This window comes from Palaemon carinicauda, chromosome 42, assembly GCF_036898095.1.
Source record: "Palaemon carinicauda isolate YSFRI2023 chromosome 42, ASM3689809v2, whole genome shotgun sequence".
NCBI lineage: Eukaryota > Metazoa > Arthropoda > Malacostraca > Decapoda > Palaemonidae > Palaemon > Palaemon carinicauda.
Genome location: NC_090766.1, coordinates 52272607 through 52298305, shown reverse-complemented (window position 1 = coordinate 52298305; position 25699 = coordinate 52272607). Strand labels below are relative to the sequence as shown.

Here is a 25699-nt window from a genome sequence, read left to right as displayed (position 1 = left end):
ATTTCTAAGCAAGATTAGTTACATATATTTGGCCACAGTACTGCATAGTCAGTTTAAGTTAGACATTTGTATTTTATACAATTTGAAAATGTACAATTTTTTTTATAAAGAATATGAATCTGCAAAACTCCTGTTTTAAGAGGGATATCCTTAAACACATGCATAAGTCAAAGGTCAACAGTTATATGACGAACTGTAAGAATGTGAAAATAAAAATCCTCGATAGTCGCACATTTTTATTTAAAATTATATACTTGTATAGGCCAACTAATGAATCTTCAGCGTAGCTAATGCCATTAACTAGGAAAAATTCCTATTCAACTGAATTATTATTTGTAAAAGTATTTCAAATAAAAATAATATTTTATTTTTAATCAAAGTAAAATAAAATTTTCATTACTAAATGTATCTTAACAACAAACTTGATTTTCACATGAAAAATACACACCCAAATGCAACAATGAAATATTGAAGAAATTTTTCAAAGACATTTTACCACTACTGTAGTAATACTAATAGGAGTACTTGAAATTGATTCGAAGCAAATACTTGATGTTGACCTGAGCAATATCATATACTATGTATTCATTGTACAGAAGTGAGGTTCTACTGACATCTGCATTTACACCTGGTCCGAGTGGGACTTCAACCCCATCTTCTAATTTGATGGTCTCACTTGGATCTGGATGAGTTCGCCCTATACCCTTGGTACTGTGCATCCCCTTGGGAAGTTTTTCAACATATTCTGCATTTGTTCGCTCATACCTGTAACGAAAATCATCATAAACTAATCATTTAAAAAAATCAACGTACTGATTTGGGTTTTAGGCTGTCCTGACAAATAAATATTTGCTTCTCTTCAGTTTTAATTTATAAAATGAAGTAAATTAGCAATAAAAACCTTAAAGCAAATTAACAGGCTTGCATGGTGCTTAGTATGCTAAAACTCTCTGGAACTAATAATTGATAAATTATTAACAGTTTAAATAAAACCATTGACCCTTGTACTTTGAAGTTGGTTTGTATCATTTTGTAAGATGGACACAAATACAAGAAAGTTATCTGCCAGGTCCTCAAAATGGCCACATAAAATATAACTCCATATGCTGTCATTCGTTTAATTTTATGTAAGAGTGAATAGTTTTTTTTTATTTCTCTTTTCAAGAGCAGAATTGATAAAAATTTCTCTTTCTATACTCGTTTGTTAATATGGCTTCTCTAGATTAGTGTGGCTTTATCAAAAGATGCCATTAAAATTTTGTCTCCAATCACATCCTTTTTCCGCAGGATGAATTAGGCTGAAAGGTAAACAGCATTTACCTCTGCCCCGTGCTGCATTCCTACTGCCAATGACAGGGGAAATGGAATGCAGAGCCCATGACGCTATCGAGAGACCTTTGATCGTTTGTAAACTGGAGTAACACTAGATACTCTCTTGAGTTCCACATAGTTTGTGGAAGACTTGTCCTCCTTCGACCATTATCCTGAGATTTGTTACCCAATCCTGGCGAGATGCATCTGATAAGATTATAAAATCTGGAGTTGGAATCTGTAGAGCCAATCCAGCTAACAGATTCCCCTCCTTTAGCCACCACGAGAGGCCTGTTCTCATGTCTCAGGAGATCTTCGCATGATGCAATGGGGGTCTAGAGGTCTGCAACCATTGACTCTTTAGTGCCCATTAGACTGAATGAAGATGCATCCTCCTGAAGGGTACTAATTTCTCTAGGGAGGCAAGGCGACCCAGAAGCTTCCGCCCGAAATGAGCTCTAGTACTGTAACTTGAAACTTTTCGAGATAAGGTGTTGTAAACTGTCTGAAGATTGCTTGAACCATAGACATTGTGGGTCGAGTCTCGACTTGTAATTCAGACAGATAACCAAGTCGCAGCAAAATTCTAGAAGCCATCTGTGGCTTACATAAGCTAAGATCCTGACTCCCCTAAAGTAGAAGCCAGTCATCTAGGTATCGAAGAGACTTGCTCCCATGGCTTGTGCCCATAAGGAGATTAGAGTGAACACCTGTGGGACTGTCGACAGGCCGTAGCACAGCTTGAACTCTAAATATCTTTCTCTGAAAATGAAATGCAGATTACTTCTTGATTATAGATGGACTGTGATTTGGGAATAGGCCTCATTTAGGTCTATGGTTAACAGAGTGTCATTATTTCTGAAGGCCCGTATTATTGTGCTGGGTGGGGTGTCCATCTTGAACAGAGTTTGAAGCACAAACTGGTTCAGGTGGGAAAGGTCTATGACAGTTCTCCAACCTCCTGACAATTTCCCCACAATGAAGAAGTTGCTTAAGAAACCAGGGGACCTGTTGAAGAATTCCTTTATGGCTGCTTTCTACATCATTTGTGAAACTACTTTTACCAAGAGTAAATTTTTTGGGGATCCCATTAAATACAATGATGGGATTGTTTGAGTAAATGGAGGGGTGGCAGCTCGTGAACAAAGAACTTCAACAGCCCATGCATCTGCCATCTTGACCAGCAATATTATAGACATCCCCTACAGGTGGTAAATGTCATTCCTAAAGGGCACCTTAACATCATCGACTGCTGCAACCAATGATGTCCCCTGTGGTGTAAGGAATTAGAGGGCTGCGACAGCCTTTTATACTGCTGGTTGCAGTCTGGTTCTGATAATAGAAAGCAAAGAGTTGCTTATCAGGAGGGGGAAGGCCTAGGCATTTGTGAATAGAGATGCTGGATGGTCCGTAATGTTGTAGTCCTTAGTTAAAGCAATCTCTATGAGTATGCCTTGGAAACTTCGCACTTATAGCATCTCTCCTCTTTAATACTCGGTTTCACCAGACAAAGGCTGTCTGATATAGAAGATGAATTATAATGCCTTTACTCTTGATCTGAATACAGCTTTCTCCTATAAGGAAGCAAAAGATTTTCTTTAACTGCAAAATAGGAGATTACACCAGACCAATTGTCTTGCCAGAAACAAGCCTGCTGCTTCTATATTCAGCAACTGTGGAAAGAAAGGAGACAGATGATTCAAATTCCCATAGGGCATGCCTGCGGCCAAATTCGCAACACCTGGGTCAATTGGAAGAGGACTGGGATGCACCCCGGCCTGCGCATAAAAATTTCTTTGTCTTGATAAAAGCTGGAGGGGGGAAATTTCTTCAACCTACTACTAGATTACAGAGAGTTCTCTGCACCTTAGATTAATATGTTAATAACTGGATATCAACCTTATGGCGAGCAAGTTTCGTCTATCCTACAACGCATATCTGTTACTTGGGCACAAGGATGCTTGAATAGATTATCATTGCTATGTATGAAGCTCATAATTTTCAAAAATTGGTTGCCTCCTGGTTCTGAGGATGATACCTCTAAGGGAGCAACACCAGTTACCTCTGTTGTCACTTAGGTACTTAGTTCTGGGGAATTCCAATTAATGATTTTCCTCTCTCACCCTTATTATTATTATTATTACTATCCAAGCTACAACCCTAATTGGAAAAGCAAGATGCTATAAGCCCAGGGGCTCCAATAGGGAAAAATAGCCCAGTGAGGAAAGGAAATAAGGAAATAAATAACTGAAGAGAACAAATTAACAATAAGTCATTCTAAAAAAAGTAATGTCAAAAGAGATATATCATATATAAACTATTAACAACGTCAACAACAAAAATGTCATATATAAACTATAAAAAGACTCATGTCCGTCTGGTCAACAAAAAAGCATTTGCTCCAACTTTGAACTTTTGAAGTTCTACTGATTCAACAACACGATTAGGAAGATCATTCCACAACTTGGTAACAGCTGGAATAAAACTTCTAGAGTACTGCCTCATGATGGAGAAGGCCTGGCTATTAGAATTAACTGCCTGCCTAGTATTACGAACAGGATAGAATTGTCCAGGGAGATCTGAATGTAAAGGATGGTCAGAGTTATGAAAAATCTTATGCAACATGCATAATGAACTAATTGATCGACGGTGCCAGAGATTAATATCTAGATCAGGAATAAGAAATTTAATAGACCGTAAGTTTCTGTCCAACAAATTAAGATGAGAATCAGCAGCTGAAGACCAGACAGGAGAACAATACTCAAAACAAGGTAGAATAAAAGAATTAAAACCCTTCTTCAGAACAGATTGATCACCGAATATCTTAAAAGACTTTCTCAATAAGCCAATTTTTTGTGCAATTGAAGAAGACACAGACCTTATATGTTTCTCAAAAGTAAATTTGCTGTCAAGAATCACGCCTAAAATTTTGAAAGAGTCATACAAATTTAAAGAAACATTATCAATACTGAGATCCGGATGTTGAGGAGCCACCGTCCTTGACCTACTTACAATCATACTTTGAGTTTTGTTAGGATTCAACTTCATACCCCATAATTTGCACCATGCACTAATTTTAGCTAAATCTCTATTAAGGGATTCACCAACCCCAGATCTACATTCAGGGGATGGAATTGATGCAAAGAGAGTAGCATCATCTGCATATGCAACAAGCTTATTTTCTAGGCCAAACCACATGTCATGTGTATATAGTATGAAAAGTAATGGGCCAAGAACACTACCCTGTGGAACACCGGATATCACATTCCTATACTCACTATGGTGCCCATCAACAACAACTCTTTGAGATCTACTACTTAAAAAATCGATAATAATGCTAAGAAACGAACCACCCACTCCCAACTGTTTCAGTTTGAAAACAAGGGCCTCATGATTAACACGGTGAAAGGCAGCACTAAAATCAAGGCCAATCATACGAACTTCCCGACCACAATCAAGGGATTTCTGTACTGCATTGGAGATTGTAAGAAGGGCATCACATGCTCCAAGGCCTTTACGAAAACCAAATTGCAAACTAGGGAATAGATGATTACCTTCAGCAAACCTATTAAGACGTTCAAAAACTTTAGATAATATGGGAGTTATGGAAATTGGGCGGTAATCAGTGGGACTTGAGCTACCACAAACACATTTACATAGAGGAGTAACATTACCAATTCTCCAACAAGTGCTAAAAGCTCCTCTTCTTGCTAACTTGCGTAAAATAACTGATAACTTTGGAGCTAAGAAATCTGCTGTCTTTATAAAAAACAAAGGAAAAATACCATTAGGGTCTACACCTCCATAAGCATCAAGGTCCATCAACAGAGCTTTAATCTCACGAGATCGAAAAGCTAAACTAGTTAGTTTAGCCTCAGGAAAACAGGAATGAGGAAGTTCAAGTTTTTCATTACTCTGTTTACTGTCAAAAACATCAGCCAAAAGGGTTGCCTTTTCCTTTGGACAGTGAGTGACTGAGCCATCTGGTTTAAGTAAAGGAGGAACTGTTGCATCTACACCAAAGAGTGCAGATTTAAGGGTAGACCACCATTTATGTTCCTGAGTTGTACCAGAGAGGGTTTCTTTTATGATTAAATTGTACTCCTTTTCAGTTGAGGCATAAACTCTCTGAGCAAAAGCTCGAAGCTGAGTATAGTTGTTCCAGGTCAAATCTGATCTGTTACCCTTCCAAAGGTGATAGGCCTCCTGCTTCTCCAAATAAGCACGTCTACAATCATCATTGAACCACGGTTTGTCCTTCATTCGGTACCTTAGCACACGAGAAGGGATACGCCTATCAATTATGTTGACTAGATTCTCATTCAAAGGGACGACAGGATCTACACTATTATATAATTGTGACCAATTCAAGCACAAAAGATCATGCAAAATCCCATTCCAGTCTGCTTGGGATTTCATATAAATTTTACAAGAATATGATATATCAGGGACAGGCTGCTCAGTCTTCACTAATAATGAAATCAAGGCATGATCAGAAGTCCCGACTGGAGAACCAACCTTACTAGTTATAACGCCAGGGGAGTCAGTGTATACGAGGTCCAAGCAATTACCAGACCTGTGAGTAGCTTCATTTATGATTTGCTCACAGCCTGATTCTGAGGCAAAGTCTAAAGCTCTTAAGCCATGGCGATCGGTAGGAGAGATAGAACTCAACCACTCCCTATGGTGAGCATTAAAATCACCAACAAAGACAAACGAAGCCTTTCTATCATCTTCTTGTATCTTAGCCATAATGGTAAGAAGACAATCAAAGATAGAATCATCCATGTCTGGATTCCGGTAAATTGAACACAAATAAAAGTTGTTATGCCTGCCACAAACTTTTATTACCTGAATCTCATGACATCCACATTGAAAGCAGGACTTATGAGAAGCAGTGTACTCGGTCCTAATATACACCGCCATTCCCCTGGCCCTAGGAATGGAATCACGTTTCAGCATTATTGGCTTCTTAAAACCAGTTATAAGGAGCTCAGATGAGTGCCTCATATTAGAAACCTAAGTTTCTGAGCACAAAAGAATATCATACTGTCTGTGAGGAAGCTAAAGGGGAAGAAGGACTGTAAAATCTTTCATGAGTCACGTTGGTTAGTCATGTTGGTAACAAGATCAATATACCTGGGAGGAAAGGAATTGATTCCCTCACCAACACCGAATACTGTTTACGTGTATCCCACTGAGATTCCCTATGCTGTATTTGTAAGCAGTTATATTGGGGGGAATCGAATTTCTGTCCCTTGAATTGGCAGCAGGACTATACATAAGGAAAAGGTAGATACAGTTCTGCAGTCCTTTTCCTTTCCTGAGAGACCATTGGTTTAAAACTTAAAAATAGAAATATCTCTTTTTTTAGGATTAGACCTAAACATGGGTCTATTATTTTCTCCGAAACCTAAAAAGATGTTAACCGATCTACTTAGCCATGTTGTCTCGTGCACGATATTGGTGTTCTTGGAATGATGGCCGTGTATTCTGCCCACAGGTGCATATTGTTAGTGGTTCTTTCAGCTACTGTGTTAACTATAGGACACGGGCTTGTAGCAACTTTCAGGTGGAGCGTATGAACACGGTTGCATATTCCTGTTTTTAACAATAACATTCTTATGCTTTTCTATACCTGTTTGGGGAAAAGGTCATGCAGGCCATTTGTGCATCTGCGAACAGAGAAAGATTTGCACTCGCACTAGGCTTATATGACCAATCTTTCTGGTATACTTGCACTTTGACCCCAAATAAGTAGTCTGGAAAGTGTTTATTCTTTTTCAGGGGAAAAATCAATAATAAGTATTACAGGTAAGTCCGATTCACAATGGGCTCTCACCAGAGAATATTATAACTCCTCAAACATTAAAGGGGATGCCTGTTAGTGTGTTATTAGATAGTAATTAATTTATGAATTGGAGAGTCCTCCATCATGGATGAGAAATCCTGAAGCCCCCCCCCCCCCCAAGCTTAGCACACTTGTCGGTGGAGGTGGTGATCTGTTAGGATTAAAATCTTCTGAAGATATCATTGGTTCCTCTGTTAAACCCCAGAACACCTCTTATCTTGACATGCAAGGCATAAAAGATGTGGGTTCTACCTTCATAAGAATGCCCTTCCAAAGCCAGGGAAATGAAAAGTGTGGACAGCAGTAGAGCAGACAGCCACTGAGCACAGCAACAAAGAGTGAAGTAGGGCTGAGCCTACTTGCCTATCCAGCATTAGTGGGTACATGCAGCAACCATGCATCGCTGTCAGACCAAAGGGATTCTCTTAATTTTGGTCACAGAGAAATAGCAGTGGTGTAACCCATATAAATGATTTGAAGCTTTGTATTTGCAAAGAAACCAATAGAGATCTTGTGAAAGAATTTGACAAAAGTGAAGTAAAGAGTGCCACTAGCACTCGTTAAGCAAGTACTGTTAGAGTGCAATTATACCAAAGAGTATTTACAGTGAAGTTCAAAGTAATTATTTCATGGATTTAGAGTAAATATTGGATCAATCCCGAGTCCTTTGCTGTTTAACCCAGTAATGGAAAAAGCTACAATTGAATGTAGAATACGTAATTCCTTCAAATTCACTTTAAAGATAAATACACAAGTTAATTTATATATTACTTTTTAATAATTATCAACTTTTCTCCTTAAATAATATTACTTTATTATTATTATTATTATTATTACTATCCAAGCTACAACCCTAGTTGGAAAAGCAAGATGCTATAAGCCCAGGGGCTCCAACAGGGAAAAGTAGCCCAGTGAGGAAAGGAAATAAGGAAATAAATAAATGAAGAGAACAAATTAACAATAAAGCATTCTAAAATAAGTAACAACGTCAAAACAGACATGTCATATATAAACTATTAACAACATCAAAAACAAATATGTCATAAATAAACTATAAAAAGACTCATGTCCGCCTGGTCAACAGAAAAGCATTTGCTCCAACTTTGAACTTTTGAAGTTCTACTGATTCAACCACCCGATTAGGAAGATCATTCCACAACTTGGTAACAGCTGGAATAAAACTTCTAGAATACTGCGTAGTATTGAGTCTCGTGATGGAGAAGGCCTGGCTATTAGAATTAACTGCCTGCCTAGTATTACGAACAGGATAGAATTGTCCAGGGAGATCTGAATGTAAAGGATGGTCAGAGTTATGAAAAATCTTATGCAACATGCATAATGAACTAATTGAACGACGGTGCCAGAGATTAATATCTAGATCAGGAATAAGAAATTTAATCGACCGTAAGTTTCTGTCCAACAAATTAAGATGAGAATCAGCAGCTGAAGACCAGACAGGAGAACAATACTCAAAACAAGGTAAAATGAAAGAATTAAAACACTTCTTCAGAATAGATTGATCACCGAAAATCTTGAAAGACTTTCTCAATAAGCCTATTTTTTGTGCAATTGAAGAAGACACAGACCTTATATGTTTCTCAAAAGTAAATTTACTGTCGAGAATCACACCTAAAATTTTGAACGAGTCATACATATTTAAAGAAACATTATCAATACTGAGATCCGGATGTTGAGGAGCCACCGTCCTTGACCTACTTACAATCATACTTTGAGTTTTGTTAGGATTCAACTTCATACCCCATAATTTGCACCATGCACTAATTCTAGCTAAATCTCTATTAAGGGATTCACCAACCCTAGATCTACATTCAGGGGATGGAATTGATGCAAAGAGAGTAGCATCATCTGCATATGCAACAAGCTTGTTTTCAAGGCCAAACCACATGTCATGTGTATATAGTATGAAAAGTAATGGGCCAAGAACACTACCCTGTGGAACACCGGATATAACATTCCTATAATCACTATGGTGCCCATCAACAACAACTCTTTGAGATCTATTACTTAAAAAATCAATAATAATGCTAAGAAACGACCCACCCACTCCCAACTGTTTCAGTTTGAATACAAGGGCCTCATGATTAACACGGTCAAAGGCAGCACTAAAATCAAGGCCAATCATACGAACTTCCCGACCACAATCAAGGGATTTCTGTACAGCATTGGAGATTGTAAGAAGGGCATCACATGCTCCAAGGCCTTTACGAAAACCAAATTGCAAACTAGGGAGTAGATGATTACCTTCAGCAAACCTGTTAAGACGTTTTGCCAGAAGACGTTCAAAAACTTTAGATAATATGGGAGTTATGGAAATTGGGCGGTAATCAGTGGGACTTGAGCTACCACAAACACATTTACATAGAGGAGTAACATTACCAATTCTCCAACTAGTGCTAAAAGCTCCTCTTCTTGCTAACTTGCGCAAAATAACAGATAACTTTGGAGCTAAGAAATCTGCTGTCTTTATAAAAAACAAAGGAAAAATACCATTTGGGTCTACACCTCCATAAGCATCAAGGTCCATCAACAGAGCTTTAATCTCACGAGATCGAAAAGCTAAACTAGTTAGTTTAGCCTCAGGAAAACAGGAATGAGGAAGTTCAAGTTTTTCATTACTCTGTTTACTGTCAAAAAGATCAGCCAAAAGGGTTGCCTTTTCCTTTGGACAGTGAGTGACTGAGCCATCTGGTTTGAGTAAAGGAGGAACTGTTGCATCTACACCAAAGAGTGCAGATTTAAGGGTAGACCACCATTTATGTTCCTGAGTTGTACCAGAAAGTGTTTCTTTTATGGTTAAATTGTACTCCTTTTCAGTTGAGGCATAAACTCTCTGAGCAAAAGCTCGAAGCTGAGTATAGTTGCTCCAGGTCAAATCTGATCTGTTACCCTTCCAAAGATGATAGGCCTCCTGTTTCTCCAAATAAGCACGTCTACAATCATCATTGAACCACGGTTTGTCCTTCACTCGGTACCTTAGCACACGAGAAGGGATACGCCTATCAATTATGTTGACTAGATTCTCATTCAAAGGGACAACAGGATCTACACTATTATATAATTGTGACCAATTCAAGCATAAAAGATCATGCAAAATCCCATTCCAGTCTGCTTGGGATTTCATATAAATTTTACAAGAATATGATATATCAGGGACAGGCTGCTCAGTCTTCACTAATAATGTTCCTTATATATAGTCGACTGTTAAAGAAACTTTAAAAATAATTTTGTTGTTAATTTTCTTGACCATAAAATGCCATTACCTGCTTCACAATAGCATTTTATAGAAATTAAATTAAACTCCACATTACTTAATTTCAATAAAAAAACTCTCTTGTAAATTTATTAGTTCATGTATAGTGTACTGTACTGTGCAAAAAAAAAAAAAAAAACTAATAATAAAGGAATTCTGAATACTTACATATTACCAAGTGCAACTTCACTTAGTAGGATAAGGCCAGTAGGATTAGATGATGATGTACAACAATAATTTGCTGACTTTGAGACCATATCAGCAAAGTAAATTCCTTTACCAAACATATATCCAGTGACAGGAGCTTCTGGTGGAGCTATCCGTAGGCCCTGTTAAAATTTATTCATAAGTTAATCATCTTAAAACATAGTTGAAATTATTAAAAAGCCTTATTTCCTCAGCAACCTTAAAAAATTTTCACACATGTTAAGTTATTATTTTCTTCAACAAAGACTATCCTAATTTATTCCAGAAATACCCTAAAACATGACATATTCCACATACCTGGGATAAAATACCAGCAAAGTTTGTAAGTCTTGAACCGTGCCAAAGTAGCTGCCTGTTGTGCAGTTGTCTGAAGGGCTTGTAACGTTTCTTTTCTCCTTGCCGTTCCACTTTGAAGACCTTTAAAGTAACAAACAATATTGTCAAAAAATCCTAAAAAGTTACTAATGACAGTTCATAGGCTACTCACATAAAAACAGGACCTGCCCATACAAAACATTACAGTTGTGTAATTAAATGCCAAATGCTCAATGGAGCAGCACAATATAAAATTGCATAACAAAACCATAAAACTTGGGTCATCATTCAAATGCGAGATTAATCTAACCTTTACATCACATTATAAGTTGAACGAATTATCAAAATCAGGTTAAAAATTTTATAAACTGATTAAATGGTAACTTTACACTTCCCTAAGTACAGTATTTTGTATGACCTTATGCATTCAACCATTATCTAATATCACAACGGACCAAAACAATGAAGGAAATTAATATTATTCGGAAAACAAAAGGTTCAGGGCGATGCTGAAAAATAACCATTTGACTTATATAAATCAGGATACCACATATACTTATATCCATAAAGTAATAACAAAATACCACATATACTTATATCCATAAAATAATAACAAAAGTGAAATAAAAAAAAAAAAAGATGGATAGTACGTCATACAAAAGTATGCATAATTTTGCAGGCCGGAATGAAGGTTATACAGTGAAGTAATGGTAATACTATTTTTTTTTTTCCTAATGGTTGTTCTGCACCTAAATACAAGTTCTATTTTTATATCTATAGAGAGAATTATTTAAATGATTATTTAATTAAACATACTATTGAATATATAGAGCAACTTCAATTCTGTGATAATTTTTCAAATATAACGAAGGGTCCAGTAAAGTAAGCAAAGTATCAAATAATTTACCAGCATACCAGGCAGGAAAAAAATTTACGCATCAATTTATTGCTTCCAAAATATTACCTTTTGAAAATTAATTCATCAAACCCCTTTTTTATTTTTTTTCTATTTAAACTCCCTAAGACAAAACACTATTTACATCAGTATTATGTTGAAACTTTCAGTACTGTACTAACACAAATTATAGATAACACTTACATCTTCAAGAACAATTTTATAATGGGAATGTGTAGAAGCGTGGGTGTTGGCGACATACTTCTTAATCATCTCAAACTCGCTCGAAGAATGATCCAGCACCTCCATCTTTGTCTTAAGTTTCTTATAATGTTTATCAATGGGATCTGCATTCTTGTCTTCTTCATCATCTTCTGATTTGAGGAGATTGTAAGCAACTTCTATTTCACTCAAGTTGTCTAGCATACCTATTTTTGTCTGAGTAAAACAAGTACCGAATTAAGATTACAAAAACAATAAATATTTATGTAATATAGGCTAGAATATTCAGGAAATTTATCCAATGCAAAGAGATAAAAGAAATTAAACAGTCAAGATTTTTATTAAAAGCTCAATACAGTAGTTGCAGGTTGAAACTCGTGTTTCATGGTAAGTTTGCTCTATAGGGAATTACTATACATTCCTCGGATTATGACGGTCTCAAATTATAAAAGAGCTCCAATATGATACTTGATAAAATCTTCGTAACTCAATTTCTAGCTACGAGGAACTATTTGCCGACACAGAACAAGTAATGCCACGGAGTAAGCAAAATAGTCACTTTAGCATTAGTTTGCCATCTTCGTTTCATGATATGAATTTGGGATTTTGGTGCTGCTCCCAATAGTTTTGTGAATTTTTTTTTTGCTGTGCAACAAGTCTGGGAAGCATGAGGGAGATTTCTGACCGCAATGTGCGGGCCAATTACAGGAATGAAGGTAAGGAATTATTAGTTATAACTTTGTTTATTAGTACTGTATAAATGTAAGTACACTATTGTATAGGGTACAAACACTTATGAATGATAAGAGATTACTTTCCAAGTATATTATACATATACAGTTTGTGCGTATGTAGGTACAGTATGTTATGTATATAAATCAGACTTATGCTAAAGCATAGGAACACACCCTCTGGTAATCCAAGGACCTTCTGAGTAAGACAAACTTTAGATAAGAAGAGGTAAAAAATTTGGGGAACTTTAATGAGTTTACCTCATATCTGTAGAATCAAACTAAGACAAATTCAAAATTAAAAACAATCTGTGTATACACTAGCTTTTGCAGCAACATGTATTTTGGTTATGTAAAGATGATGTTCCTACATATGCTGTTTCCCCTACTGTAACCTCAGAAATTAAATTAAAAATAAACAAATCAACAAGGCCATTGCAGGATATGTTTTTCTAAATGTCTCCTAAATGGTAAACCATCTTTTTTGTTTACGTTTCAACACCAATCACAGCAAACGAAAGAACTAACGTTAGTGATAACTAACATTACCAGTAACTTTTAGTGTACTGTATTAGTCTATAACATTTGTTGTAGCCTAATACAGTTGAGATAAAGATTAAATGTACCACTCCAATAACCATCATCAATAATACCCTAGCATAAATCTGAATATTTATTAAATTTTCATATAGAAGCTATATTTAATATGGGATATGTCTGTCAGAGATTCTCCCATGTATTTCTTGTATTAGACTTATTTTATAGGGCCTTATCCTTAATACAAGGTAAATCAGTAATGTTCACAAGTCATTTGTACATAAAAAAAAATATTATTGAATTTTTATCCATCCCTCTAAAAATTCTTAAAAAATCTTTTTACACGGAATTTTACTTCAAACTCTGGCATAAAATGGACTTGGTATTTGAAAGATAATTCTTACGCAGCAATTGCTCATAAATCTGTAAAAATCTAAGAAAAAAATCTGTTCTATAGAACAACCACAAGCATCATTACACAACAAAAATCGCACACATTGATTCACATCTTTTGCATACACCATCGGTTTTGTTTGCTTCCCAGGATTTGCACCTTTATAACAATTTTGTGAAATATGGTAACACCGTTTGCTCAAAACTAGGTTGCTTTAAAGTGAATTCCACCTTATTGCAATTTGCCATATGAAGTTTTTATTTTATATTAAAAATGTATCTTTGATAATAATTTAACGACAGTTAAGATTGGCTTAAACAATGTTTCTTTCATGCGTATAATTATCAGTGAATAGAGAACTTGTATGCCAATCTTGATTAAAGTTTCATTTGACCACATAACGTTACTATGGAATGCATTTATTAAATTTCCATGTAAAAAAACAATAGCAAATTATTCTTGTAAGAGATACTCTGAATGTTATCTTTTAAGGCACCCATAGTAAGATACACTGAATGTTATCTTTTAAGGCACCCATAGTAAGACCTAATTTGGGGAAGTACACAGAATTACTGTACCAAGATACTATATTTACAAGTGTACTAAAGGGAGTTCAGAATTTTCTATTTTACACAAGCAAGTTGTAGAAAAAGATCTTGAGTACAAAAGCCTAAAATTTTAGCATAATCCTTTAAACCAAAGAAGAAATTTTAAAATTCACCAAAGAAAATCTTTTAAAATAACGATTCAATGGACATCAAAACAAAATTTAAACTAAAAGTTGAAAACTAATTAAAACTAAACAATTTCAATTCAGCGACTAAATTTTAGTTCAAGTCAGCCAATAAATTTTTTTTGGAGTAGCTCACCGTTAATCCATTAACCACAATCCCTCCTACTTTTATTAATCTGCTGACACTGGATAGTGCACATAACTACGAGTAAAGCAGTGAGTAGCGCTTAAAGTGGTTTACAACACTTATTGCACAACTGTACTGTTATCCCCTTAGTAACTAAATCTCTATCATCTTTATCCCATACTGTTCAAATTCTAGCTTTGCCTAACCACAATTTCACGTATAAATACTTTGTGGAAACCTTACGAGCCTAGAAATTTGTCCAACAGACTGGTTAAATTACAATAACCATAAATGAGCTACAGTAACCACTCAGTATTATGATGTTTTTGCTATGGTAATACTATATTTTTAGACATGGTGCTTTCGATTATCTTGTAATTGAAAGGTATGTGAATAGTACAGCTTAGCCGAGGCTAAAGAGTTGTACTAAATGTTAGATGTAGGACACCTTCAATGACCAACTGAAGCCTGTATTATAGAGATCCCTGTTACCTTATATATGTATCACTTATCAGGATGTCTGACTTTCAAAGTATTTGAGAAGTTCAGGAGTTACTTATAAAATATAAGCATGTGCAAAATTAGCAAGCTGGATAAAACATAATTACTTACATTGATAAGGTCCACATTGTTCAAGATAGGAGGTTGTTTCATACCAAAATCATGAGGAATTAGGGTATAAAATCTATTGGAGCAATCAAGAAGTCGAGCCTTTATTCCAGCAACAGCATCTTCATCTCCCTCAGCTGTGTCTTCCATATTTTTGATGAACTGAAGAGCTTCTGACAATACTTTATAAGCCCTTTCTATCTGCTTCTTACTAAGTTTCCCGAGAGGCATTTTCTTGGTGTCAATCTGTGGATTTGGAAAATAAATTTGAATTATCCTTATATTTTTAGCATTCATTTACAACAGATGTTAATGATTGGACCTATTGTTTGCACAGATGTCCAAGAAAATAAGTAAGTGGCATGGAATGTTACATTGGCCCTAAAAGCTAGTACAAAATTAACTTAGAAAGCCTCTTTCTGAAAGGCAAATTGCCATGCAATTTAAAAAGGAGCTATCTGAAATTTATATTCTTACATTTTAACAATGAATTCCTTTATACACATTCATGATGATAAACTGCTCATGAGAAGAGGATCTATGGTGACAGTTTCCTTTTTGCTGACTTTACACTGAAAAGCATAATTTCCATTTGTCAGAACTTGGTTACACCACTATTTTGAACTTGAAAAATTTTTACCCTCTGTGGTTCTTTGACAATTCAATTGGCACCCATATGCATTACTGTACTTTCTTCCACCCTTTTTTTTTTCATGCATTCCCTATAACCTGTACCTATCTATCAGTCCAACTTGAAACTTATCTTGGTCCAATTTTCACCCCCTTAAAATCAATCATTACAGTGCCCTCTTAGAGCAGAGATATCACTCAGTATTCTTATTAAAATATTTTGAAATAAAAATAGATAGCTGCCATATACAGGTATCTCATAAAACACTCGCTTCCACTTAACATACATTATTGGATTTGAAACAATAAAATACTCCAGATCTATGATTTCTTGTTAAAAAAAATTTTTTTTTAAATTTCTAATTGCTCAATATTGTCCCTAAATTGAATTTCTATTTTGACCATTGGTTACCTAAATTCAAAGTTATCCATATACTTTATAACTGAGCCTCACCTGTGCTTCCATTACCTAGCAACAAACTTGAGTATGTGTATGCACACCTTATTACCAAATTCATCTTTTTGACATTTAATCTACACATCCTGTTAACTTGGTAGTGTCTTGAAACTAACTCTAGTTTTGTCTATAAAACTTACAATACTTTGCATAACTCAAGTAGGGACATCTTCACATGCTTCTGAAGTGAAAAGTTGCTGGTTTTACATATTTTGTTTAAATATGTTATTTTCATTAGTAAAATAAATTTTTGAATATACTTACCCGATAATCATGTAGCTGTCAACTCCGTTGCCCGACAGAATTCTACGGAAGGGATACGCCAGCGATCGCTATACAAGAGGGGGGTGTACTCACAAGCGCCACCTGTGGCCAGGTACTGCAGTACTTCTTGTTGACACCACCTCAATTTTTCCTCGGTCCACTGGTTCTATGGGGAGGAAGGGTGGGTCAATTAAATCATGATTATCGGGTAAGTATATTCAAAAATTTATTTTACTAATGAAAATAACATTTTTCAATATTAATCTTACCCGATAATCATGTAGCTGATTCACACCCAGGGAGGTGGGTGAAAACCAGTGTACATGTATATCAAGAAGCTAAGTATCCCGTATTTCATATTATCAGTTATTCAAAATAACAATGAAATTATAAGTACCTGGTAAGGAAGTCGACTTGAGCCATTACTCTGCCTTAAATAAGTTCGTCTTCCTTACTGAGCGCAGCGTTCCTCTTAGGAGGCTGAACAACTCTAAGGTGCTGAAGTATCAAGGGCTGCAACCCATACTAAAGGACCTCATCACAACCTTTAACCTCGGCGCTTCTCAAGAAAGAATTGACCACCCGCCAAATCAACAAGGATGTGGAAGGCTTCTTAGCCGACCGTACAACCCATAAAAAGTATTCAAGAGAAAGGTTAAAAGGTTATGGGATTATGGGAATGTAGTGGCTGAGCCCCCGCCTACTACTGCATTCGTTGCTACGAATGGTCCCAGGGTGTAGCAGTACTCGTAAAGAGACTGGACATCTTTGAGATAGAATGATGCGAACACTGACTTGCTTCTCCAATAGGTTGCATCCATAACACTCTGCAGAGAACGGTTCTGTTTGAAGGCCACTGAAGTAGCCACAGCTCTCACTTCATGTGTCCTTACCTTCAGCAAAGCAAGGTCTTCTTCCTTCAGATGAGAATGTGCTTCCCTAATCAGAAGCCTGAATAGTAAGAAACTGAGTTCTTAGACCTTGGAAAAGAAGGCTTCTTGATAGCACACCATAAGGCTTCTGATTGTCCTCGTAAAGGTTAAGACCTTTTTAGATAGTACCTAAGAGCTCTAACTGGGCAAAGTACTCTCTCCAGTTCATTCCCCACCAAGTTGGACAGGCTTGGGATCTCGAACGACTTAGGCCAAGGACGTGAAGGAAGCTCGTTTAGCAAAAACCGAGCTGCAAGGAACATGTAGCTGTTTCAGATGTGAAAACTATGATCCTGCTGAAGGCGTGGATCTCACTTACTCTTTTAGCTGTTGTCAAGCACACGAGGAAAAGAGTTTTTAATGTGAGGTCCTAAAAAGAGGCTGATTGGAGAGGTTCAAATCTTGATGACATAAGGAACCTTAGGACCACGTCTAGATTCCAGCCTGGAGTGGACAACCGACGTTCCTTTGAGGTCTCAAAAGACCTAGGAAGGTCCTGTAGATTTTTGTTGGTGGAAAGATCCAAGCCTCTGTGGCGGAAAACCGCTGCCAACATACTTCTGTAACCCTTGATCGTAGGAGCTGAAAGGGATCTTACTTTCCTTAGATGTAACAGGAAGTCAGCAATCTGGGTTACAGTGGTACTGGTTGAGGAAACTGCATTGGTCTTGTACCAGCTTCGGAAGACTTCCCCTTGAGACTGATAGACTCTGAGAGTGGATGTTCTCCTTGCTCTGGCAATCGCTCTGGCTGCCTCCTTCGAAAAGCCCCTAGCTCTTGAGAGTCTTTCGAAAGTCTGAAGGCAGTCAGACGAAGAGCGTGGAGGTTTGGGTGTACCTTCTTTACGTGAGGTTGACGTAGAAGGTTCACTCCTAGAGGAAGAGTCCTGGGAATGTCGACCAGCCATTGCAGTACCTCTATGAACCATTCTCTCGCGGGCCAGAGCGGAGCCAACCAACGTCAGCCGTGTCCCTTTGCGAGAGGAGAACTTCTGAAGTACCCTGTTGACAATCTTGAACGGCGGGAATGCATACAGGTCGAGATGGGACCAATCCAGCAGAAAAGCATCCACGTGAACTGCTGCTGGGTCTGGAATCGGATAACAATACAACAGGAGTCTCTAGGTTATCGAGGTAGCGAACAGATCTATGGTTGGCTGACCCCACAGGGCCCAAAGTCTGCTGCAAACATTCTTGTGAAGGGTCCACTCTGTGGGGATGACCTGACCCTTCCGGCTGAGGCGATCTGCCATGACATTCATACCGCCCTGAATGAACCTCGTTACCAGCGTGAGCTTTCGATCTTTTGACCAGATGAGGAGGTCCCTTGCGATCTAGAACAACTTCCACGAAAGAGTCCCTCCCTGCTTGGAGATGTAAGCCAGGGCTGTGGTGTTGTCAGAGTCCACCTCCACCACCTTGTTAAGCTGGAGGGACTTGAAGTTTATCAAGGCCAGAAGAACCGCCAACAACTCCTTGCAATTGATGTGAAGTGTCCTTTGCTCCTGATTCCATGTTCCCGAGCATTCCTGTCCGTCCAAAGTCGCACCCCAGCCCGTGTCTGATGCGTCCGAGAGGAGACGGCGGTCGGGTTTCTGAACAGCCAAAGGTAGACTTCCTTGAGAAGAAAGCTGTTCTTACACCACGCGAGAGTAGACCTCCTCTCTTCGGAAACAGGAACTGAGACCGTCTCTAGCGTCATGTCCTTTATCCAGTGAGCAGCTAGATGATACTGAAGGGGGCGGAGGTGGAGTCTCCCTAACAAGATGAACAGGGCCAGCGATGAAAGTGTCCCTGTTAGACTCATCCACTACCTGACTGAGCATCGGTTCCTTCTCAGCATGCTCTGGATGCATTCTAGGGCTTGGAAGATCCTTGGGGCCGACGGAAAAGCCCGAAAAGCTCGACTCTGAAGATCCATACCCAGGTAGACAATGGTCTGGGATGGGACGAGCTGGGACTCCTCAAAATTGACCAGGAGGCCCAGTTCCTTGGTCAGATCCATAGTCCATCTGAGAATCTCCAGACAGCGACGACTTGTGGGAGCTCTTAAAAGCCAGTCGTCTGACGGAGCCGGACACAAGATCATGGTACTGCTGCACAGTCTGTGAACTGTCAACCATGGGGAAGCGAGGAAGTACAGTGACAACCCGAAGCTGTCTAGACTGTCTGGGTCGTACAGACAACTCCTTATCAGGTTGCTGAGGTTGCCGTACTGCGTCACAACAAGTCACTTCTGCTGGTTGTTGAACGTCTTCCCAGTGACACACTGACTCCGTAAACAAAAAATCCTCTAACAAGGACTAAGCTTGGACTGCATGTCTTGCAACACAGCTCAAGGTCTATGGGAGCAGGTGTGGTAACAGACGGGGTTAGCGACTGAAATGGAACCATTACCTTCCCTGGAAGCATGTTATGCTTAAATAAAAGTCCATAGGAGGCTACGCAGCTAAAGGCTCCTCTCCAAATGACAGAGTCCTCAAGGGAATATCAGAAGGAGGGAGAAAAGCACTTTCTCATCTACAGGGACCATATCCGAGAAAAGCTAAGTTCTCTCAGTGAGGGTTTCACTGGTGCAAAAGCAGCAGACTAGAAGGCAACGTTATGAAACTGCTTGACAGTCTAGTGAGTTGGCAACAACCAAAGATGTGTGACTGAGAAGCATGCGGTAAGGTATGCAGAGCATGCTGTAAGGTAAGCAGAAGCATGTTGCATGGCGTGTAACATTTCTCAGAAATTCCATGACCAGTGCTAGATTGAGTAATATCGCATTACTGTCCATTGAAAGTGCACGTGCCGAGGGAATGATTTAGACTGTTTTGTTGATGAATTTGATAGCCGGCATGATAATCGTAGAATTAAGCTGCACTAAATATACGTACTATAATCTACTTCACCTCAGGAAAGGGAAACTCGCCCTGTTGGCAACACTGCATTACTTCATGCATGCTTGCATGGGGTTTTAATATCAACATAATATTTACATTATATTCATAACTCATGATTCATTTTTGTTTTGAAGATATTTTTGCCATATTTTTGCGATTTTGTTAAAAATATATTGCAAGGAATACATATATATATATATATTTTTTTTTTTTTTTTAAGTAATACGAATAACCTCCATTATCATAATGTTTGTGTAGGCATACATGTATATGTTTTACAAATGCAAGTTATGAAAGTAATGAGGTGTTATTATTGTCATTTGTTATTTCAAAGTTGAATGGGAAGAGGCTCAAGCTGAGGAGAAAGTGGCAGATGCATGCGTTGAGGTGGCTGACTCATAGCATGAGGTTCCTGCCTCAAGAGTTGCGCTTGCCTCAAGGGTTGAGGTGGCTGCGCAGAGAGAGGCTCTTGACTCACGAGTTGAGGTTCTTGAGGTGTGAGCTGCGAGAGTTGAGGTGGCGGCTGCGCAGAACGCGACTCCTGTCTCACGAGTTGAGGTTCTTGAGGAGCTTGCCTCGAGAGTTGAGGTTGTAGCTGCGAGAGCTGAGGTGGCTGCCTGAAGGATGGTAGAGGTTGTCGTACCTCAAGAGGTTGCTGCCTCGAGGATGGTCTTACTGCAAGAAACTCTTGCCTCAAAGGAAGAGGAGGTTGTAAGGCATAAGACTCCTGTCCCCATTGTTGAGGAGGTTGTAGCGTGGTAAGAGATTCCTGCCTCAAGGAAGGTGGAGGTTGCTGCACAACGCTGGTAACTGGCAACTCCCAACGCGGCAGCTCACGCATGGAGGTAGCCTGAGGAACCTCAACCTCATACGTCTGGCAGATTGTACTGCGCAGAGGAGGTGTATTAACCTCCTCTGCCTGAAACTCCTGCATCAACACCGCAAGCTGAGACTGCATTGACTGCAGCAAAGACCACTAGAGTTTAAGAAAGACAACAACAAACGGAGCTACTGTCCGTTGAGACTGAGGGTCTAAAACAGCTGGTGCGGCAACAGACGGAGCTACTGCCTGTTGCGATACCACCTTGCCTCTCTGGGAGGTGTGCAGTTGTCGTACTGCAGCAAGTCCGAACTGACCCAGGGCTAATGGCTACACCTAGGAGTTGGACTTGTGCGGAAGGGACCGACTTGCACTTAAAAGCTGCAAGATTGGTCCATGGTTTCTGCGAGAAACCTCTACCGCAGACGAGGAAAGAAAGGGCTCTCTCGTCTTTGTGTGGGTGGGGTGATCACGTCGGCAATGTGTGTAGATACACCCGAAACCACGGAGGGAAAAACGTCTGTTCGTCGATCAAGGCCTGCTGAACCCATAAGTCCTTCGACATTACTTCTCCCCTGGGCTTGGGAGCTTGTAAGAGGTCCCAGACTAGGCGAACAACTGGCACGAACAGACGAACCCTCGAACGCAACACTGTAACACTTTGCGCTTATCACTTATCACTTTTGATTTTCTGTTTGCACTTATTTCACTGAACTCGAAACTTTAAGTGGTTTGTACCTGAAACACGCAATTCTATCCTTCCTTAAAAGTTAATAATTGCGAAAACAGAATTACAATGTAACAGAAAAATCTAATGAAAGATAAATAATTCAGTGGCTGGAAAGAGACTAAACACTAGATCAAATAAACTACGTTTAAAATCTCTCACCGCATAAAGCTTGAGAACAAGAATAAAACTCTAGAAACGTTTACCTTCTTCCCCTAAAGAGACTAGGGAGAAGAGCAAAAACGATAACAACGTTACTCGCTTGAACGAAACGTTTATCCTCCTCTCTCTCCCTCCGTCTCTATCTCTCTCTCTCTTGACTTAGAACCTGAGAGAAGAGCCCAATCATATATATCGTTAAAACATATTATTGTTAAAGGAAAAAAACTGAAAGATTTCCCAAATAAAAAGTTCCTTTATTAGAATTAAAACCATTAAGCTAAGAAAGAATGAACAAAACGCTAGAAACGGTTTACTCTTACTGCAACGTGACACCGTGAAAATTCTCTCTCTATCGTAACGATAGAGCGCAAGTTGAACGTTCTGAACGTCAACAACTGCAGAGACAAAACAAAACGTTAGTTCAACTTTGAAAACAGTACGAGACTATCAAAGAAATTCTTTCAAAAACATTAAAATAGCATAATATGTTAACAGGTAAAACCGAAATGACGGGCTCAATGTTAATTAACTTCGGTACAAGAAAAGACCGCCTACTACTAGGAAAGGTCGAATATAAACAATAAAAATTAATTTTAATAAGTTTATAAAAAAGGAAGTTAATCGAAGAGGCCTATAAAAGGCGGAGAGATATAAAATAAATCTATAACTTTTGTTAAGCAAAATTAAGAAAGAGAGTCTATACTCTCTTAGACACCAACACTTCCGTCTAAGGGAAGGGTCGGCCATTTAAAAGTGAAAGAGAGTTCATACTCTCTTCGTCACCATAATTAATCAAATTAATTCCAAAAGCTAGCTAAGCTAAAAATAAAACTTCCTGAATAGCAAAAGCTAAAATCTAGAGCAAATACATCACCAAATCGTGAGCAAAAACTCCAGAATCAACAGCGTATCCATGTAGGTCTAGCCGGAGGCACGACAGAGGAAAAATTGAGGTGGTGTCAACAAGAAGTACTGCAGTACCTGGCCACAGGTGGCGCTTGTGAGTACACCCCCCTCTTGTATAGCGATCGCTGGCATATCCCTTCCGTAGAATTCTGTCGGGCAACGGAGTTGACAGCTACATGATTATCGGGTAAGATTAATATTGAAAACTTACATTTAGCAAATGTGAAATACTTTGCTCACTTTGACCACTTCACCATCAATGTAGGTGTTTGCTTCCCAGCCATTTACTTACCTAATGTTATTGAAACAAATAAAGGTTCATGGGCTTTCATACCAGACATAATTTTTCGGTTACTCTAAATTTTCAGATGATCTGTCAACTCTAACTTAATTTTGTGTATCAGGAAATTTGAAATTTACAGAAGCTGCAAAAAAAAAAAAAAAAAAAAAAAAAAAAAAATCTGCATCCTGATATACATATAGAATTTCTAACTGCTCTTATTGCATGACATCATTGGCATAAGCATAGAGTGAATAAAATGTTTGACTTTCAGTTAGCCCTATTCATGTCATGCGTTATCAATTTCTAGTGTAAAAGAAACCTTGCCTTTCATTAACTAAGCTAGTCTGATAATGTGTTTTGTGAATGATGTAATATTCTGTTTTAGCATATGCTACTTTCATTTTTTGCTATTTACAGTTCATTTAACACACTTTTGTGACTTTAGTCTTTAATTTCATGAAGTTTTTTCTTCTATAGTACTTGATATCTTTCCATAGGATTTTCTACTTTGAAAATGCTCAATAGATCCTTGTAGCCTTTTTACTTCAAGGATTGGATGTAACATATTTCCCATATTAACAACAGACTGTCTATCATGGTTTTAAAACAGACAAGAAAATATCTTTTTCTGATATCAACAGTACTATAACTTGGATCAACGTATTTCTACTTGACCCTACATAAAAAAAAAAAAAAAAGTTTTGAAAACTTATTTGAAAACATGAGAAATTTATTAAGCTCTGTGATACACTGAAATTACCCAAGGGACCTATAAATGGCAATTTGTTAGCCTTAAAATCAAAAGACTACCAGGGTAAAATCAATATTTCAGTTTACTTGACATAAACAAAAGAACAAATATAAAACTAGTGTCAGTCAATATGAGTATCAGATAGAATGGGATTATCATTTCTCTGAAAAAACAAGAAGACTGACTTTCCCAGTTTTGAACTTCTAATAGAAATATAAGTTTTTACCTCATTTTTTTAATATGAGTCATTAATATCAGTCAATATGAGTATCAGATAGAATGGGATTATCATTTCTCTGAAAAAACAAGAAGACTGACTTTCCCAGTTTTAAACTTCTAATAGAAATATAAGTTTTTACCTCATTTTTTTAATATGAGTCATTAATACAAAGATATTTCAGGAAAATTATGACGTTTTCTAAGTTATATGTTAATTTTAAAATAGGTAAATTAAAAAAAAAAAAAATGCAAAGCACTGGAACCAGTTATACAGACAATGCAAATTGACAAAAGTTTTACTTCAAAGGTACTACATAGTCCCTTGATAAGGACCTTCAACCTAAGTACTTTCAAAAATTAAAAACCTGTAGCCAAAAATCTTTGAATTTCTATACTCATGTCCATTTTGCTTTAGTCTCCAGAGGAATGTTGACATTATCCCTTAACAACTGAAAATTTACTGCTTCCAACAAAGCAATAAGATTAATGGCATCTATCGACAATTAACATGCTGCATACATCATATTTTCTTCAGCCTCAAAGTCGGAAAGGCTCCCTATCCTCATATCACTAGTCAGTGGGGAGGAGGGTGGGCATGTATAAGAAAATTAGGTAAGTGGCCTAAAGAAATAATTTTGATGCTCAAAATTCCTCCCCTGATATTTGTATTACTGACTCCCACACTAGAAGTGGTATGCAGCCATTAGCTTTTGGATACTCCAGATTGACATTTCTGAATATTACTTTGTAAGGTTACTAAACTATAACCCCGAACAGCAAACCTACCATGCTAACATGACAAATTCGAAGATAATTTGTATTTTTCCTAACCATACAAACCTTAGCTATTTACAAAGGGTATTACTTTTAGCGTAGCTGAAATGGCAAGCCATTAGAATTTAACGAGGGTGTATTACCCCCGCGCTAGTTAGCGGGGGGGTAGGGGAGTGGTAGCTAGCTACCCCTCCTCCACCTCACACACAGGTGAATACTCACTTTCACTTAGAGGTAGGACTTGCCTTGGGGGACAGGGCTGGCGGGCAAATATGTGTAAATAGCTAAGGTTTGTATGGTTGGGAAAAATACAAATTATCTTCGAATTTGTCATTTGTTCCGTAACCGAAATACAAACCACGCTATTTACAAAGGGTGACTTATCCCTTAGGAAGGGTGGAAAGTCCCCAGCCATACTGGCTTTGGCTTTACCCGGGGACTCAGAATCCGAGTGAGTCGCACTCGAGAAAAGGAGTCCCTGCACCTCACAAGTTCCTTGCTCCCCAAGGAACCATGTGGCCTACGTAAGCTTGTGTGTGAAGGAAGAAGTGTGACCCGTCCTAGGCAGTTGACCTGGCGTTCCAGAAGGAACTCTGGGTTAGGACGTTCCCAATACCACCTCGTCAGGGTATGGGGGACGCGACAGTATTGACTCAATACTCGGAACACAATGAAGCATGGTTT

The 25699-nt window shown here is 38.1% G+C and overlaps 1 protein-coding gene across 2 annotated transcripts in view; it reads right to left on the bottom strand.

The window, feature by feature from the left end:
- Positions 1–222: 222 nt before the first annotated feature.
- Positions 223–25699, bottom strand: part of Parp1 (Poly-(ADP-ribose) polymerase) — a 94984-nt gene continuing 69507 nt past the window's right edge. For both annotated transcript variants that reach the window (XM_068365430.1, XM_068365431.1), the window contains 5 exons: positions 15207–15449; positions 12055–12288; positions 10938–11057; positions 10602–10762; positions 223–765 (listed from right to left, as the gene is read on the bottom strand). In XM_068365430.1, coding sequence (XP_068221531.1) covers positions 513–765; positions 10602–10762; positions 10938–11057; positions 12055–12288; positions 15207–15449 — 1011 coding nt within the window. In that variant the 3' untranslated portion in view covers positions 223–512. The remainder of the gene's footprint in view (positions 766–10601; positions 10763–10937; positions 11058–12054; positions 12289–15206; positions 15450–25699) is intronic.